The sequence below is a fragment of the Aythya marila genome, assembly GCF_965140915.1.
Source record: "Aythya marila genome assembly, chromosome: 4".
NCBI classification, from domain to species: Eukaryota; Metazoa; Chordata; class Aves; order Anseriformes; family Anatidae; genus Aythya; species Aythya marila.
In genome coordinates this window covers 76,612,290-76,629,015 of record NC_139045.1, presented here as the reverse complement: position 1 = coordinate 76,629,015, position 16,726 = coordinate 76,612,290, and the positions used below count along the sequence as shown (strand labels likewise).

General features: G+C 58.2%; 1 protein-coding gene across 4 annotated transcripts in view; it reads left to right on the top strand.

Moving 5' to 3' along the window:
* DCTN1 (dynactin subunit 1) overlaps positions 1–16,726 on the top strand; it is a 59,289-nt gene that overhangs the window by 7,731 nt on the left and 34,832 nt on the right. For all 4 annotated transcript variants that reach the window (XM_082759198.1, XM_082759199.1, XM_082759197.1 and 1 more), the window contains exons 3-5: positions 7,886–8,134; positions 11,539–11,617; positions 14,163–14,194. In XM_082759198.1, coding sequence (XP_082615324.1) covers positions 7,907–8,134; positions 11,539–11,617; positions 14,163–14,194 — 339 coding nt within the window. In that variant the 5' untranslated portion in view covers positions 7,886–7,906. The remainder of the gene's footprint in view (positions 1–7,885; positions 8,135–11,538; positions 11,618–14,162; positions 14,195–16,726) is intronic.

Sequence of the window (16,726 nt, the reverse complement as noted above, 5' to 3'; positions counted from 1 at the left end):
AGGGCTGGGGACTGCTTCACCCACCCTGCACAGGGGCCGGGAGCCTTTGTGGTGGCTGTGGGCTGGGGGTGGGATGTCCTCGGGCTTGTCACCTCCAACCGCTCGGCCCCGGGGCTCTGCGTTTGCTCAGCGTCCCCGTTTTGGTGCGGGGAGCGGGGCCCAGAGGTGGAATTTCGGGCTGGGTGCCGGCAGTTCTGTGCTGTGACTGTGCCGAGCTTCAGCCGGGCCGGACGGCCGCTGGCTGCGGGTGGTGCCGGGGGTGTCTGAGCTGTGCGTGGGCCCTGCACGACCGAAGCTGAGCCAGCCCTGCTGGGTGGGCTGGGTGACGGCTGTCCTGCTGGCTCTCGGTGGGCTGCATGAGGGTTTTTGGGGGTCCCTTCCACACACAGCCAGTGCCATCGTGTTCGTGACACCCTTTGCCTCTGACCTCTGGCTTCCGAGCCCTGACCAGGCGAGGTCCAGCACGACTGCGGTGGGTGCCCCATGGGGGCAGCAGCAGCCGGGCACCCTGCGGGGCATCCCGCAGCCCCCCGCCCCTCACCGGTGAGGGCTCTGCCTCCCCACCACCGACCCCGCAGTCCCCCCGCCGTGCCGGGTGGCACAGCAGCACCCAACGCCGTGCGTTTGGCAGTGCCTGGGCTCAGTGGGTGCTGCAGGTACCGGCAGGTCCTCCCGTGTTCCAGCTGCCTCGGGGCACCTCTTGGATTTGGGGCTGGAAGCGCTGGAACCTGTGGTTGTGAATCCCATCATGGGAGCTTTCGGAGGCAGTCGCTGTGTTCCTGCTTTGCCTGAAACTTTTGATCTGCGCTGAGTGACACTTTGAGGCTCAGCGAGCCGTGTCTGCGTGCAGGGAGGTGTCCCCCCCCCAGCCTGGCTTCGGGAAGGAACGCCGTGGATGCTCCCTGGGCTGTCCCCTGCGGTGCAGCCGGGTGCTGGAGCTGTCACGTTCGGATGAAGCACGGCAGTGACCCCAATCGCGTTTGAATCCCAAGTTAAGTCACTTGAAATTACAGAGATTTTTCAGTGGCTAATCATCAGTATCGTTAAACAACGGAGGGAATTGTGCGTGGGCAGCTGGGGCGGTGGCAGTCGGCGGGTGGCTGGGGGCAGGGTGCCCGGCGGCTGCGCCCCCACTGCCCGATTGCCCCCCAGCCCGTGCCTGCAGCTCATTGCTTGGCCGCTGGTTTCTGTTTTAATTTAATTTAGTGGCTCATTCACCCTTTTGGCCACCGCTGCACGGGAGCAATGGGCGTGAGCTGTCCTGAACTGTGCTGGTGCTTAAACAGCCTCCCTCAGGGCCCCCAGGGAGCCTGTCGGGGTGTGAGCCGCTTCTCTCTGCCCTCGTGTGTGTCTGCTGCAGCTCCTCCAGCCCCGAGGTCCCCCGCAGCTTTACTCGCCCATCGGCAGCACGATGCTCCAAAGCTCGGGTACCTGAAGCACTGGAGGGGCTGCTGGAGAGGCCGGCGTGGGGGCTCTGGGCACCTGGGGCTGAGGTTGAGGTGCTCACACTGCTGCCAGAGCCTCAGCACCGGCCCGGAGAGCTCTGCCCACGTCCTTCAGGAGGAGCTCAGAGGGGAACCTGTACTGAAGAACCCAAGGAAGCTCTGGGCTGGGTCTCCAGCTGCCCTTTTGTGCAGTGTGGTACCCAGGTGACCGTCCCCCAGCTTCGTGGTGTTCCTCACCCCCCTGCTCACCCCGTGGATGGCTGGGGGCGGTCAGCCCCCGGAGCAAAGCTGTCGTGCACTACCTGCGCTCTCTGGATTTTGGGGAGATACCTGGGCCGTTTACCTTGGTCTGCTCAGCCTGAGGCCATGGTGAATGGCGAGCACTGACCCTCGCGTTGGAGCACCGCACCTTGTTCCCCCGGCTTACTTCGAGTTGTGAAGAAAAGCTAGAGAGCAGTCCTAAGGGCTTGAATATGTTAGGGGGCTTTTTCTGTGCCCTGCCATCTTTCCTGAACGTTAAGATTTGGAGAACACTTCCATTAAAATCACTGCTGGTTACCAAATGGACACAAATGGACCAAGACATGCGCTGAGTTGGCCAGCATCAGGCTGACCTGCACAGCAGCAGCACGGCCCTGGAGCTCCCTGTGCTCGCCGGGGCTGTGTTTTGGTGTTGCCTTTGGGAAGAGGCTGAGGCTGGTGGCAGACGTGGCAGCACTCACATCCAAGGGACCATCTGAGTGTGGGAGGCACTTTGGAGCGGAGGCAGCGTGATGCCCCTCGGCCTGAGTTTCAGCACGCAGTGGGGTGAGTGAAGCTCCTCAAGCCCCAGGGGGATCCCACGGATTGAATCCTCTGGGGCGAGGGTCCGGGCGCTCCCTCTGCGCATTGCTGTGGCCACGCAGTGCTCCGTGGGCTCAGCCTCTGCCTTTAGCCCTGCTTGAGCAGGTGCTGAGCACCCTGGGGGCGGCTGTGCGGTGCTGGGGCTCCCCTTCTGCACGGCTCCTGGGAATGGGATCCCAGCCATTTAGGCTGGAAAACACCCTGAGATGGGCAGGTCCGTGAACCGTGAACCTCACGCTGCCAAATCTCCCCTAAGCCACGTCCCCAAGCACCGTGTCTGTGCATCCTTTGCTGCCAGGGAGGCGCTGGGGCAGCCCTCAGGGGCACCAGCAGGTGGAGGAGCGCAGCGCTCGCGAGCTCCTGAAGGTGCTGGAGGAACGCGGCTCTCTCCCAGCCACCTCGAGTCTGCCCTTCTCACACCACCGGAGCTGCCTCAGCTCAGACCCTCTGGAAGGCCACAGTCACAAAAAGCTCTTCCATTGTGGCATCGATCTGGCAGTGGGAGGATTTACAACCACGGCTCCTGCACCACGGTTCAGCCCCACGTGAGCTGGGGGCCATCGGTCACTGTGCCCCTGGGCTGCCCCTGCCCTCTGGAGCCCCATCCGAGGCAGAGCCTGGTGCCAGGCAGTGACTTTAAGCCTCTGTGTGCCAGCCCTTGGCTTGTACTCGTACCGATACACCTATAAAAAGGTTTCTTGGGTGCTCCATGCGTTGGGAAGTCCTGCTCTGAAAGCACCCGCAGCTCAGGGATCTTCCTCTCTGGTCAGTCCTGTTGGTGCTGTTCTGGTCAGGATGGGTTTCGTATCGCTAGAAATCATCTTCCAGAGCCCCACAGATCGCAGCGGAGGAGCCCCTGAGCCTTTGAGGTGTGGTTTGTGCCGTGTGTGAGCCGAGGGGAGGCCGTGGGGCCAGGCAGCACCGGGCTCGGGCTTCAGCACAGCCGGGGAGCTGGCAGGATGCTCTGCTGCGTTCCTGACCTGCCTGGGAGGGAGGGCGCAGCACAGGGACACTGGGAGGCCAGCGAGCTTCTGACCTGCTGCTTAAAAAGAAAGCTGAGTTGACAGAATGAAGAAGTTATTAAATTTTAAATTTGGGGCTGAAAAAAACGCGTACCTACTTGTGCCAGGGTGAATTTCATTAACTTCTCTCTGTCAGCACCGGTGAGATCACAGCCGTGAGGAGACGTTAGCAGCTCGGTGCTTCCTGGAGGTGACGCATGCTGCGTGTTCCTAACGGGCTGCTGCGTTAATTAGAACGCCTAATGAGTGAGGTGTAAGCCGTGGGGCCAGCCTGTGTCCGTGCAGGTGGTGGGGAGCTGGGGCAGATGAAGGCAGGACCCTGTAGGTGCTGCTGTGGGGGCTGTCCCCGCGGGGTGGGGGCTGCCAGCGTGCAGGAGGCTCCTGCTGGGGTCCTGCGCCCTCAGGGGCCGTGTCCTCTTGTGCTGGGGACGTGCCACCAAGCGCAGGCAGCCGCTCTCCTGTCCTCACCTGGTGGCCTTTGCAGCTGCCCTGAGCCCCCGGCTGGGTGTGGGGAGCTGGGGGAGGTCACTGGAGGGGTCGGTACCTGCAGCTGGGGGGGCTGCTCCCGGCCTGGCTGCCGGGCACAGCGCCCGACCCGGCCCTACGGCACCAGGGCGCCTGTCCCAGTGTGTGCTGGAGCTGGGCAGGGTTCGGCGCTCTGTGTGAGGAGGGTGAGCGTTACGGAGGGGAGCGGATGCCCAGGGCTGATCTTCCTTGGGTTTATGGGCCGGCTGCCCTGGGTGAGCTCCTGGTGCTCCAGGACAGGGACGCGGTGATGTGCCAGCAGCCAGTCACCTCCTGCCAGTTCTGAAGGGAGCTTCAGGTGCAGGAAAATGCCAGAACTCGCTTAAAACGACCCTTAACATGGGAACGCTACCTAAAGTGGCAGATTTTTTTTTTTCAGGGTACTCAAGAGATTTACAATGGGTTCGCATAATCTTGTGTTTTGCTCTGGTGACGTGAATTATTGTGGTCTGCCCGTTCATACAGCTACGAGCAGCCCTGCGCAGCGTCTCTGCTCAGAGCCAGGAAAACGGCACGTCCTGGAGCCTTCTGCCTGCCTTTGGATTTTTCCACTTGCTTGACAGCAAAGCGGGGGCTTCCCAGTGCCAGGACGGTGTACCCAGCTTGCCAGGCGCTGATGTGCCCGAGGGGTTTGTTTTTTTTTTCCCATTGTTCCTTTTTGGCAAGGCCTGCCGGTAGCACCTTGCTGCTGCAGTAGCTGGTTGTAGCGGCAGCCTCGGGACAGCTTGGTGCAGGGCAGAGGTTTTATCTCGCACAGCCACTTGCTCCTTGTTGGCACCGAAAGGCGTCACGGTGGCATAAAATCCACGCTGAGCACGCTGCGAGTGAGATGTGGCAGGGCTTTGGGGCTGGCGAGGCGATCCTCTCGTCCGGCCGCACTGCCGAGCCCTAGGGGTGGTCTCTAGAGAGGCACTGGCAGAGAACAAAGATGAGCTGCCGCTTTTTTTCTTTTCTATTTTTTTTCCCCATATGCATGTTTGCTGCATAATTGGTAAGACGGGCCCTGAAGAGCTTTTGGATCAGAAAAGAAAAAAGTCTTGTTCCCTGCAAAGTCCCAGATTTTCTTCCCTGGAGAGTTCGTGCAGGGCCGAGGAGGAGCAGCAGCAGCAGCACGGCTGCGCCCAGCCCCGACCGTGCTCCCCGAGCCCCCCCTGCACCAGGGCACCCGGGCCTGGCCGCTCCGGGGGGGCTGCTGTGTTATGGAGCCGTGTCGTGTCTGCCTGCTTCAAGGTCGTGCTTTTTGCTCTGGTTGCACCCTGGGGAGGGAAGATGATGAAGACTGAGCCCTGCCTCGGCCCTGGTGCTGGTGCCATGCGGAACGCCCCCCAGGTGCCCACCAGATGCCCCCCAGGTGCCCGCCTTCAGCCCCCGAGACCAGGCGTGCTGTTGCAGAGGTGAAGTGATGGCCTCCTGCCCGTCTGGCTGCTGCCTCCCCGCAGGCTGATGCTGTAGAAAAAGTAAAAATTAAATGGTTTGGAAGCTGATTTGGTGGAAGCCTGGCAGGGATGTTTCTGTGGGCTCCCTGGTGCTCATCTCATCCTCGCGATGCAGCTGAGTGTGCTGCAGCTCCGCAGCTCCTGCGCTGCCTCCCCAGGGCCTCTCTGGGCTTCCCCCAGCTCCTGCCCCCAGCCCCCAGCATGGCCCTGGGTCCTGCCCTGCTGCCCCTTCTGCAAGGGTCTTGGTGTGGGTCCCCGGCGCAGACTGGGCTGGACCCTTGGAGTGCCACCAGTGACTAAGAGCAGGCTGAGCGCTGCGGCTCGCAGAGGCTCTGCGGGGCCAGACCTGAGCTTCTGCAGGGAGGAAGAGGGACTTTTTGTCTTATGAATTCAAGTAAGGCTGCGTGCGCTCCGTTAACTACTCAGGCCATTGATCGAATCGAGAGGTGATGGCACGGTGACGTTACAGTGCGGTGTTGTCAGTTTATAGTCTTGCTTACACATTTTCTCTGCACGTGTTCTGTTTCCAAAGCTTCCCCAGCCAACGTGCTGATGCACAGACCTCCCGGCAGCGGCACAGGAGTCACTGCCCCAGCCTGGTGGCCGAGCTGTGCTGAGCCATGGGCAGCTCCGAGCCCTCGTGTTTGAGGTTTCCTGGACCCCTGGATGGGACCCACAGGTGTTGGGGAGGGCAGACAACAGCACGGCGGTGGTTGGTGTTCGTATATCACTGAGCAGGAAGCTTTCCACTTAAATGGCGAATCTTGCTTGTCCTCCTCCAGGCCTGCTGTTTTCCCTGAGCATTGCTCTCGTTTCTTGTAGCCAGTGGGACGCGGATTTTATGGCTGCAAGTGTTTTGCAGAACGTTGTTGCTGAATGATCCGACGTTTTGGCAGACGTTCCTCTGAATGTGCAGCGTGCGTTTTTAGATTCGAGGTCTTGTTTGTTGTTCCTGCTAAAACCGATGAGTGATTTTCTTTGTATAAAAGAGATTTTGTGCTTTTGATTTCCGCCAATTGCAGTTGGAAAGAAAGTGGAACTGGGTTGTGTGGAAGCTGCTGTCACAGTTCCCGGTGGCATTGCGCCCTGAGCACCGCGGGGCCGTTCTGCGCTCAGAACCCGCGTGGCCGGCGTGCGAGGGGAGGTGAGGGGCTGCCGGATGGGCTGCCGACGGTGGATTTGGTTTGCTGCACGTGCAAAAAAGGCAGAAGCTTCAGAACGTTGTTGGTTCTTTGCTCTGGTGGTGTCGAGCTGCCGGGAGCCCTGCCTGTGCCCGGCGTTTGTCTGTGCCCCCGTCAGGCTGCGCTGCCCTGCTCGGCTGCTTGCTGCCCCTCGTTGGAGGGAAGGGAACCTCCTGCTCCCTCCTCTGCCGCTTCACATCTCTGTGTGCACTCGTCGGGATAGAGAGGGTGTTCGTAAGCCAAACCCAGCAGTAATCAAAACAAAATATCTTCTGCATGATAAACGGAGCCGTGGAGAAGCGGGTGATGTAAATGCTGAGATTTGCTTCATTTTGGGACCAGCGTGAGGACAGCCCCACGCTGTCACACCGAGCCGTGCAACTGAGCAAACGGTCAGTGTCCCCCTGCCTGCTGATTCCTGTTTAGAAGTAGGAGCCTTTGGAGGGCTGTTTGCGGAGGGACAATTAGTACAGCACTGATTTTCAAACCATTAAAGCATGCAGTTAATTTAACTCTATGGCAATATAACGTAAACTTCATCTATTCACGCAGTCGTGTTTTAGAGGAGGGAGCCTCGGGCAATGGGGTCCCAATGCCTGTCTTGCCTGCCCCCCCTTATAAACTGCACTGAGGATGCAGAATTGAGGTAAGGCTGCGGGTCCCAGGCGCTGTAATGGAGTTCCTCCCCGTCTCCCTTATTGATGCAGTGATGGGGTTGGTCGATGTGCTTAATTTGGCCTGGCCAGAGAGGCGGCAAGCCTGATTTCTGGGGGTGCAGAGTGACATGCACGCAGCTGAGCATTCCAGGTGGCGATGCCTCAAGCTGACTGGGTTTACTGGTGGGGTTTTGTGCCCAGCAGCACTGTGACCTCGCAGTCCTGAGGGGAGCAGGACCCAGCTCAGTGGCAGGAGGCTGCAGGGCGTGGGCTTGAGGTATAGGAAACGAAGCTGTTGGAGCTGCTCCACCACGGGGCTTTCTGTTCCTGAGTGTGCAGGGCAAGAGGCTGGGGAGCCCCAGGCAGCTGCCAGCGCAGTGAAAGCAGAGTGCAGCCAGCACCAGAGGCAAAGGAGACTTGTGCTAACATCAGCCCCTTCGCTCAGCTCTTTCCGGAGCTGCTCCACGATCCTCTACAAACTGCACAACGTGGGTGTGAGTGCAGCGGGCCTGCTGCGAGCTGACGAGCTGCAGTCGGGGTTCTGCTGCTGTCTGTGATGCCTGTGGGCAGCTGTAACAGAAGGGAGGGCATCTCGCCCGCACCTGAGGGCTGGTGCAGTGTGAGCAGGGACCGACCCTCGGCGTCGGGCAGGGTGCTGGGGGGCACCGCGTGCTAGGAGCCCACCCCTGCAGGTAACGGGGCACTGGTGTCCAAGCCGCTGTTCTGTCTGGCTGCACTGGCCGTGTGTAACTGGCTGCTCTTCTCCTCTCTCTGCAGGCATCCAGCACCGGCCCCAGGATGAGCACGGAAGGCAGCAGCAAGCCCCTGAAGGTGGGCTCCAGAGTGGAAGTCATCGGGAAGGGGCACCGCGGTACTGTGGCCTATGTTGGTGCCACCCTGTTTGCCACGGGGAAGTGGGTCGGTGTCATCCTGGATGAAGCCAAGGGCAAGAACGATGGGACCGTGCAGGGCAGGAAATACTTCACCTGCGAGGAAAACCACGGCATCTTCGTGCGGCAGTCACAGGTACGCTTCTCCCGTGCATGTGTCCTGCGACAGCTTCTGCTTGCCAGGCTCATGTAGCTCCTGGATTTCTTGGTTGAACAGAGGAAAATGGCTCTTTGCACCTACTGATGGGAGAGTTGAAATGCTTTTCCTTCACTCCCAGGGAACACAATGTTTCTGGGACTCTGTCTTCCACTGTGCAAGGGAAAGAACAGCTCCAGCCACAAACCCAGGCCTCGCCAGCAGGCAGTGCTGCTGCCAGAGCTGTGGCTCGTACTAGCCTGGTGCTCATCCCCTCTGCCCATCTCATTGAGCACCTCAGTTCAGCCTGGGAGGTTGTAGTGAAGTGTTTTCAGATGAGTCAGGTGAAGAAAGTTTGAGTTCCAGGCAGCGTGGGATGCTTTCACTTCACCTCTGAAACGAGGAGTGCAAATCTGCCTGTTGTGTGCTGCCTCAGCGCGCTGCCAGCTCCGTTATCCCCAGTCAGGTTTGGGACCAGCATCTGGGTGTTTGGTTGGTGAGCTCTTGTTCCTGTGCCCAGGTAGGAGCCAGCCATCTCGGCTGCGTGCAGACAAGTCTCTTCCCTTTTAACTTCTGTGCAGTCTCCACACAGCATGAGCACAGCGAGGTGGCAGCGCTCTGTAGTCCCACAGGTGGCTGTGCTCCAAGCACGGTGTTGCAGCAGGAGACGCTCAGCTCCTTTCCTCCTTCCCTGAGTGCAAAACCATTGTTTGAATCTTGGCTTGAAGCAGAGTGCTGAGCTCGTTTCCCCTTCCACGAACCCTCCTGCTGCACCAGGAGACGTGGTGGCTCCCTTCCAGGTCATTGGCAGTGGGTGACTGTGGAGGTAGAGGGAAAATCAGCTGCTTTGGGAGAGGGGTCTTCAGCTGGACCCCCCCATCACCTGTCCTGGCCATCAGTTCCTGTGCAGATCCAGGGGCACGGCGACAGCTCGCTGATGAGAAGTGAACCTTCTCCTGGCTGTTCTGGGACCCGTGGGCCTGGTTTCCTTGCTCTGCCTCCCAGCCTAGCCTGCCAGCTAAATCTGGGACGTGGAAGCACCACGCTGCGGGACACAGCCCGAGGGGAGCCACGTGCCGGTGCTGGCAGCGCCGCCCGCCCCTCTGAGCCCGTGCTCGGTGTGGGAAGGTGAACCTGGAATCACAGAACCACAGGATATCCCGGGTTGGAAGGGGCCCACAAGGATCGAGTCCAGCTCCTGGCGCCACACAGATCGACCCCAAAATTCAGACCATGAACCTGGCGAGCTCGGTCTCTGAGCAGCGTGTCTGGAGCAGGCTGTGAGCCCAGCACTTGGTGCCTGGTGCCCAGCACGGGGCAGTGGCTCGGTTCCCTTCTGTTCCTCAGAGCCCTCCTCGTGCAGCACGGCGTCCCAGAGGAGTTCCAGCACGAGGGCTGGGCGAGCTGGCCCGTGCCAAGAGGGCTTATCCGGAACGGTCCCTTTGGTTTGGGGCATTAATTTTTCAAGAACTGGTTTTAAGATGCAGACGGAAGATGGCAGGGTTCCCTTCAGTGGAGTTAGTGCTCTGCTCGTGCTCTCAGCTGTAAATCTGTCTGCTGCTTCCTCCCCTCATTCATTTCTGGTCTCTCCAGCGCAGCGGGCGGCTTTCCTGTGGTTACACGCAGTGCCAGACCTCTGGATGGCGATGATTTTTCTCAAGGAGAAAAACTAACATGTTTTTCTCATTGCTCATGGAGCAGATGGACTGCGGCCGTATAAGCGCATCTTGGACACACATAAAATGTTTTTAAGAAATTTCCAAGGTTAACTTTCTGTTCTCTCCACCTCAAAATACGCCTCCAGGAACGAGTGCTGGTGATGCCAGCATCAGCGAAGCCCAGCAGTGCTCCTGGTCTTTTGCTTTGCTCTGGAGTCTCAGCTTCAGGAACGTGCTCGTGGAAGGGCAGAGGCCCGAGGTGCGTGCTTCTGTCCGCTTCCTGCAGTGCCCCGGGAGGTGGATCCCAGGCTGGGTGTGGATGAGTTTCAGATAAGTGCTGCACTTTGCTCGGGGAAGGATCGAGCTCACGCCGTGCATCCACTCCCTGCTGCTCTGCAGGGGGATGCGCGTCCTGGTGGCACGCAGGAGCTCTGGGGCAACGATGGCCTCGTGCCCCTTGCTGTGCACCCCCATGGGGGCAGGATGGGCCCCAGGAGGGCTCCCTCCCCTCCCTCGTGGGGCTGCGGCAGCGCTGGGGGTGTCTGTGCCCACGGACGGTCCCTGTGCCTCTGGGACAGGCATCTCCAACCAGGGGCTGGCTCTGGCAGCCTCAGCATTGCACCCACCCGGGGCTTGGATGTGGCTCGTGGCTCTGAGTGTGCGTTGTTTTACATGGAAATGTCGCCGATTTTGGCATCACGTGGAGCTGCTTTTCTGCTCCTGCTTGGCAGAGGGACTCAGCCTGGTCCTGCTTCTGCTGCACATCTTGTGTGTGTTGTGTTTCTGCTGCTCAGAGATCAGGCGTACCTGGCTGTGTCAGAGATGCACTTTCTGTGTGATTTCAGGGGAAACTTGCCTCTCCCTCGCTTCTTAAACCACGGGTTGAGTGTTTGCAGCACTGGTGCAGTCCTGATGATTCCTGTGGCACCAGCCTCCGTGCTTCTTTCCGTTTAAGAGTATGACACTTGGGCATCTTCCAGAAAGGAAGCCGTGACTAGCAGGTGTACAGGATCTGATTGTTATTTTGGAATGTTATTTTTAAACTGAATTCCCGTGCTTAAGGCTTTTACGGAGCGGGTAGCTGCGGCAAATACCTGCCAGGAGCAATTCAGGTGGTGTTGGCCTTCCGAGGTTGAGGAATGGTTTTGAGGAAGTGGCCTAATCCTTTCCAGTCTTGTTCTATGTTTGTGAAGCAGAAGTGTGTCCAGAAATAGTTGACAGAGAAAACCCCAGATCCTCATCCCTTGATGCAGCTCGGACCTGGGGTGTTCCTGTCTGTGCCTCGCGGGCTTCCAGTGTGGGAGCAAAACCAGCCCGACCCCGCTGCTGGCTGCTCTGCAGCTCAGGAGTTGCTGTCTCAGAGAAAAGCAGTTCTTCTTATGGTGGAGAAAGGTTTTAAAATAACTTTAAGACAAAAACATGATAAAAAAGAGCTTTCTGTCAAGTGCCAGTAACGTGATGTGGTCTCCAGCCGGGGGTGTGAGCGGATTGCTCCGGGGGTACCACGGAGCTGCTGTGGATCCTCTGGGCGGGTGAATCCCCAGCTTTGCCTTTTTCTTCCTGAAGTGAACATGCAGCTTTTTCAGGGAGCCTGTGGGAAGGAGGATGGTCAAACATCAGACCTTGAGTAACCAAAATAAAAATCTGCACCAAAACCCTGAGGTCTCTGTACGAACCTGCAGCGGGGGGGGTTAGATGTGCACCCGTCCTCTTCTCTGCCCTAATGGCTGTTGTGCTCTGTTCCAGATCCAGGTGTTTGAAGATGGAGCTGATACCACGTCCCCAGAAACGCCGGACTCCGCTGCCCTGAAGGTCCCCAAGAGAGGTACGGGCACCGCGCTGCGCTGCGCGTCGTGCTCCCTGCTGAGCCTCCCTCTGCTCCCCGTCATCAGGCCGCTTCGTAATGGCCCCATTCTGTTACCTCAGAGGCTGCTCTTATTTTTATTTTTTTTTCCTTCTTTTGTCAGGCTTGACTCCCTTTGAGGCTGGTTTTTGAGCAATTATTTAGCAGTACGTTTAGGAATCCTAGGAGCTTTAGGGGGAAAAAGAAAACCCGTCTGATTGCTTGCAGACTGTCCAGGACAGGAAGCTGTGCGTGCCAAGCTGAGGATTCCTTGTGTGTGGAGCATTTGCTGAACACATGCTTAGCGATTCAGAGCAGGGTTGTTTCCTTTGTTGTTTTTTTCCTTTCCTGGCCAGTAGAAACCAAAATTTCCCTTTGTTCACAAACGAAACCCACCCTGCAGCCACATCAAGCGTGCCCAAAGGCACCTGATGGGGACGATCAGCTCAGAAGGGGTTCCCAGCGGCTTCATTTGGTGTCCCTGGGGTGGAAGGGCAGTGAGCTGCCATTCACGTCTCTGGGCATCCCCCTGCCTCCTCTGGGGAGCCCTGAGCCACAGCAGGGCCCTGGGGGTGCTGTGCCCCCACCTCTTGGTTCACCCCTGGTGTTGTTGTCCATCAGCACGTGCAGCTCAGCGGGGCACTGGTAAAGCCAGCACTGGTGGTGGGGTGCGGGGCTTAATGTGAAAGAGGAAAACTCTTCTGCTTAGTACCCGGGTCCGAGTTGTGCTATTTTGCCCCAGAGTGCTGGAGAGCCCAGTCTGTTGTTCAGCTTCAGTCTGTTCTTTTTTTATCTGCTTGATGTTAACATTAAACAAAAATATTCCCTAGCGTTTGTACGATCTTTTCACTGTTTGTCAGTTCAGACTTCCCAGCTGAAGGCTCGTTTTTTCTTGTTAAAATTCTGACCTCGTTTTGGATGAGGAGCTTGTGTGGAGCAGTGCAAACACTTTTGTCCCCACTTCTCCTGTAGGTCTGGGTTTTCTGAATGTATATCAATGACCTTCACCTTTTTGAGTGCTGAATGTGCAAAAAGCTACACGGCTCCCAGAGCTGGGAGCCTGCTGTTGTTCTCATCCCTGAGTTCCCAGGGGCTAGGCAGGAGGAACACCCCAGGAGACCCCCGTTGAAAGTCCCAAGAGCCAGGGAGTAGGCGATGCTGTCAGGAGCACAGGACGGGCACAGACCAGACGTGTGTCAACTGCCTTTAAATCGGGTGCCCCCTCGTTACGTGGAAGCATTTCTGAGGCTTTGTGCCTTGTGCTGCAGGGTTGCTGGTTTCTTCTAAAACCTTTAGAGGAGACCAGCAGCGACTGCAGCACCCGGAGGTCTGCGGCTGCTTCCTCACAGCACAGCGCTGGCTGTTCAGTGCTGCCTCCTCTTCAGCACGCTCTGAGGCTTGGTGTCGCTGCCAGCAGCATTCACCGAGCTTCCTGCAGCGATGCTCTGGCCCTTTTCCCCCCGCTGCTTGTTCTTTCATTGAAATTCAAAGCGAGTGAAACACAGGCAGGTCACGTTGCGCCTCCCCGCGCGCAGCACCAGTACCGTTGGTGCACCTTGCGCTGCCCGGAGCCCGCCGAGCGCTGCAGGAGGGGACAGGGGACAGGGGACGGGGCTGCCCCAGCTTTGGGGCTGCTGAGGGTTCGGTGCCGCTGCCGTCTGCAGCAGCTGCCCTGGAGGAGCTGCTCGGTGTGGTGCCGAGCAGGACGCGCTGCCGGCTGCGTGCCAGGGAGTTGCCATAGAGATGTCGGTGCCGGCTGCCGCAGCCGCGCTGCAGAACCTGGGGCAGCCTCAGCCCGGAGCCCGAGGCGTGGGGCAGGCGGCTCCTCTCCTCTGAGATGTGCCCCTGCCGTGCTGGGCCAGCAGCAACACCGAAGGGGCAGCACTGAGCTCCGGGATGCAGCCGGGAGAGGAGGGGGCACCCCCTGCAGCTGTGAGCTGCCTGCGGCCCCACCGGGCACCCAGCAGTGCTGCAGAGGACGCGGCTGGTTTGGAGGACGACCTCTGATGCTGCAGGGCTTTGGCTTTTGGCAGTGGGAAGCCCTGTGCTCAGTCAGGGCTGGGGCTGAGGATGCCCTCGGGGAAGTGATGTGCAGCTCCTGCAGCAGGGCAGGGCTGGGAGGCTCGGACGTGTCCCCGAACAGATGTTTGGGTGGCTGGGTTGCCATTTGTCCCCCATAAGGGGATGTTCTGAGGGTGGCTCAAGGCTCTCTGCATTGCAGTAACTTCATGGGAGAAGGGAAGGGTACCGTGACCTAGTTCGAACGTGTCTGGTCGTTGGGCTCTTTCCTCAGACTGTCAGCAGGTCTAATGAGAGCCCCTGCTCCTACACGTTTATGCCCTGTTACACCACCACGTCCTGGTTTATGCAGAGGTCCATGGGCTCTGCCCCACTCTTTAAGATCTCATATAAATGTCCTTTCGGCGTGCCCCAGCTCTCGCTGGACTGCAGACACTTGGTATGCGGGTCAGGCCCGAGGGCACTGCTGTGCCAGAGCTGATGGTTTTGTTTCTGTTTTTCTTTACAGATTCCCTGGAAGCTGCCAAAGCCAGCAAACTGGTGAGTGCTGAGCCCGTAACGCTGCAGGCTGCTGAAATACATTCACTTTGCAGCACGTGATCAGTGGGAGAGGCAGACTCGCACATTCCCCTCCAGTGTTTTTCCTTCCGCTAACTTTTATCACCTCTCGAAAAGCTCCATTTTTCAACCCTGCAGGAAAAGTGCACGGAGCTGCACACACAACGTGCCAAAAGGGCAGGCTTTCCAGCCTGTCTCCTATTAGCCCTTTTCCATTTTTTGCTGTAAAAGTGCCAGTGACAGAGTGCATTTCTCCTGAAACCCATGGGAAATGAGGCTCTATAAGAAGCAATTTCTCAACTAACCATGAGAAACCAGTAAGCTGTAGAGGAACACACTCCCAGCACAGTTGTTGATGTCACACACTTAAAGCTAAGTTCAATCAGCATTGCAACACGCACGTCCTGCACGCTTCTTGGCTGTGATCCTTAAAAAAAAAAAAAACAAAAACACAACAAACCAGACCAGAAAAGCACCCGTACACCCTGCAGGAAGTGTGCTCCTCAGGATATGGGAAATAAGCGCTCTGTGGCTTCTGTGGGGCTTGCAGAGGAACTGTGTGTTTACTTCTGAGCAGCCAGGAATCTCGATGGCTCTTGAGGCATTCACGGGTACGTGCTGTATGCAGACATGTGCCGTGTGCTCCATCAGGGACAGGAATTGGAGCAGGTACCTGTTCTACAAATGCTTCTGCCCCCCAGACAAGCTCAGACAGTTATTTAAGCGTGAAATCACAAAAATGGCCACGCCTGCGTGCAGGTACTGAGAAAGCTGTGGTGGTGCTGGGGGGGACGGGACGGTGGCTTTGCTCTGTGCACACTTCAGAAGAAAGGTGGGATTCCCTGGGGCCCGGCTGGCCCCTCCTGCTGTGGGCAGCTGTGCAGGGAAAGCAGCTCCTTGATCTGAAAGCAGATCACGGGCTCTGTGGTACCCGTGACTGCCAGGAGCAGGAGGCATTTCCCCACGGTGGGCAGAGCTGTGCTCCAGGTCGGGGTCAGCCTGCACCACGGTGGGATGTGGGCACAGGGTCCACGTGTGGAGGGGCTCCAGGGGCTCAGCACCCTCACGGGCCTGGGAGGCAGAGCCTCGCTCATGATCTGAGTCAAACAGACCCCAGAGTAGAGGGTGAAGAGGAAATTCCCACCCCCCAGCCTCGTATTTAAGGGATTTGGGGGATTTTGTAGGGTTACCTCCTCTGCTGACCAGGGCTCCCCTTACCTGCTGGCGTGTCCTGGTGGATTGGTCCCTTCCGCTGCAGGGCCCTGCACTGGTGGCAACTTCTCCCCCTTGTGTCCTGTGCCTGTGATGACATCCCAGTCCTGGGTTAATTACATGCGGCAATTAGTGCGAGGGTTGCTAGGTGAAGCTGTGTGCTGTAAAGGTCAGCCCAGACTGTGCTTCCTCAGAATAAAGGCTGCCAGAGGGAGTTGTGGGGTGCTGGAAGAGAGGTTTTAAAATTGTTTCAGAACGTTTGTAATAAGAGGCAAATGTAATATTAATGAAGGTGGAAAGATGTAGCATTCATGAAATCAGGATGCTAAAATAGTAATTGTCCTGCAACTGCTCTGCCTAAGAAGGCTGCAGGAAAGGAGCTGAACTGACAGGGTTTGCTCCCAGGTTTAGACCCCCCCGATTAGATACCTGGTGGTGCCTCCTGCTTTAAGCATCTGTTTTTTTTATTATATGAGAGAGAATTTGGTGCTGGCTGTGTTGGAGGCAGGGCACTCAGGTAGGTGGAGCTCTGTGCTGTTGGGGGCTGCAGGTGCTGCTGTGCCGTGGGGCAGCCGGCCGAGCTTTTTGGTGTGGAAAAACTCTTCTAAATAACTCCGTGCTGCCTTTGAGGTGCTGCCCTGGCACAGCAGGCTCCCAGCATAACCCAAATGATGCCCCGGAGAGGTGGAGAGGAGGAGCACCCCCAGCACGCTGCCCCTGCACCCCGATGTCCTTGTAGTGAGGGCCCCAAAGCTGGGTGCTGGTCCCAAGGCACAGGAGTGCTTCCCATTTCACCGTCCCTTCCTGGCACAGCTGGGTTCTCCCCTCCCTTGTTCACGTTCCAGCTTTGCTCCTGAGGGCAGGCAGCAGGATGCGTGCACCCTCTGTCCCCGACCCAGCCCCCGGTGAGCTCAGCAACGTGCTGAGTGTGCTCAGGTCGCCTTGGCGGTGCCTTAAGCAGCGCTTTGGTGTCCAGGCCCTGGCGTTAGATACTCAGTGAGGCTGGGAGCAGCGTCAGCAGAAAAAAAAATCAAGGCTGGGAGAGCTTTGCTGGGCTGGGAGCTGGCCACAAAGGGTGGCTAGCAGATGAGGCTGGCCCTTGCTGCAGGGCAGCCCCCACAGTGCCACGGACACAGAAGCAATATAAAAAAAAGATAAATTCTAGCATTTGTGAGAAGGTGCAGGGATCCACCGAGCTCGAACCCAGTTTGCCTGATCTCGTGGCATCGCTTTGGAGCTCTCCTCACCACGGCAAAGCACCGCAGTGGAGCGGGGCAGAGCACGGCCTCGGGGGTCTCTGTC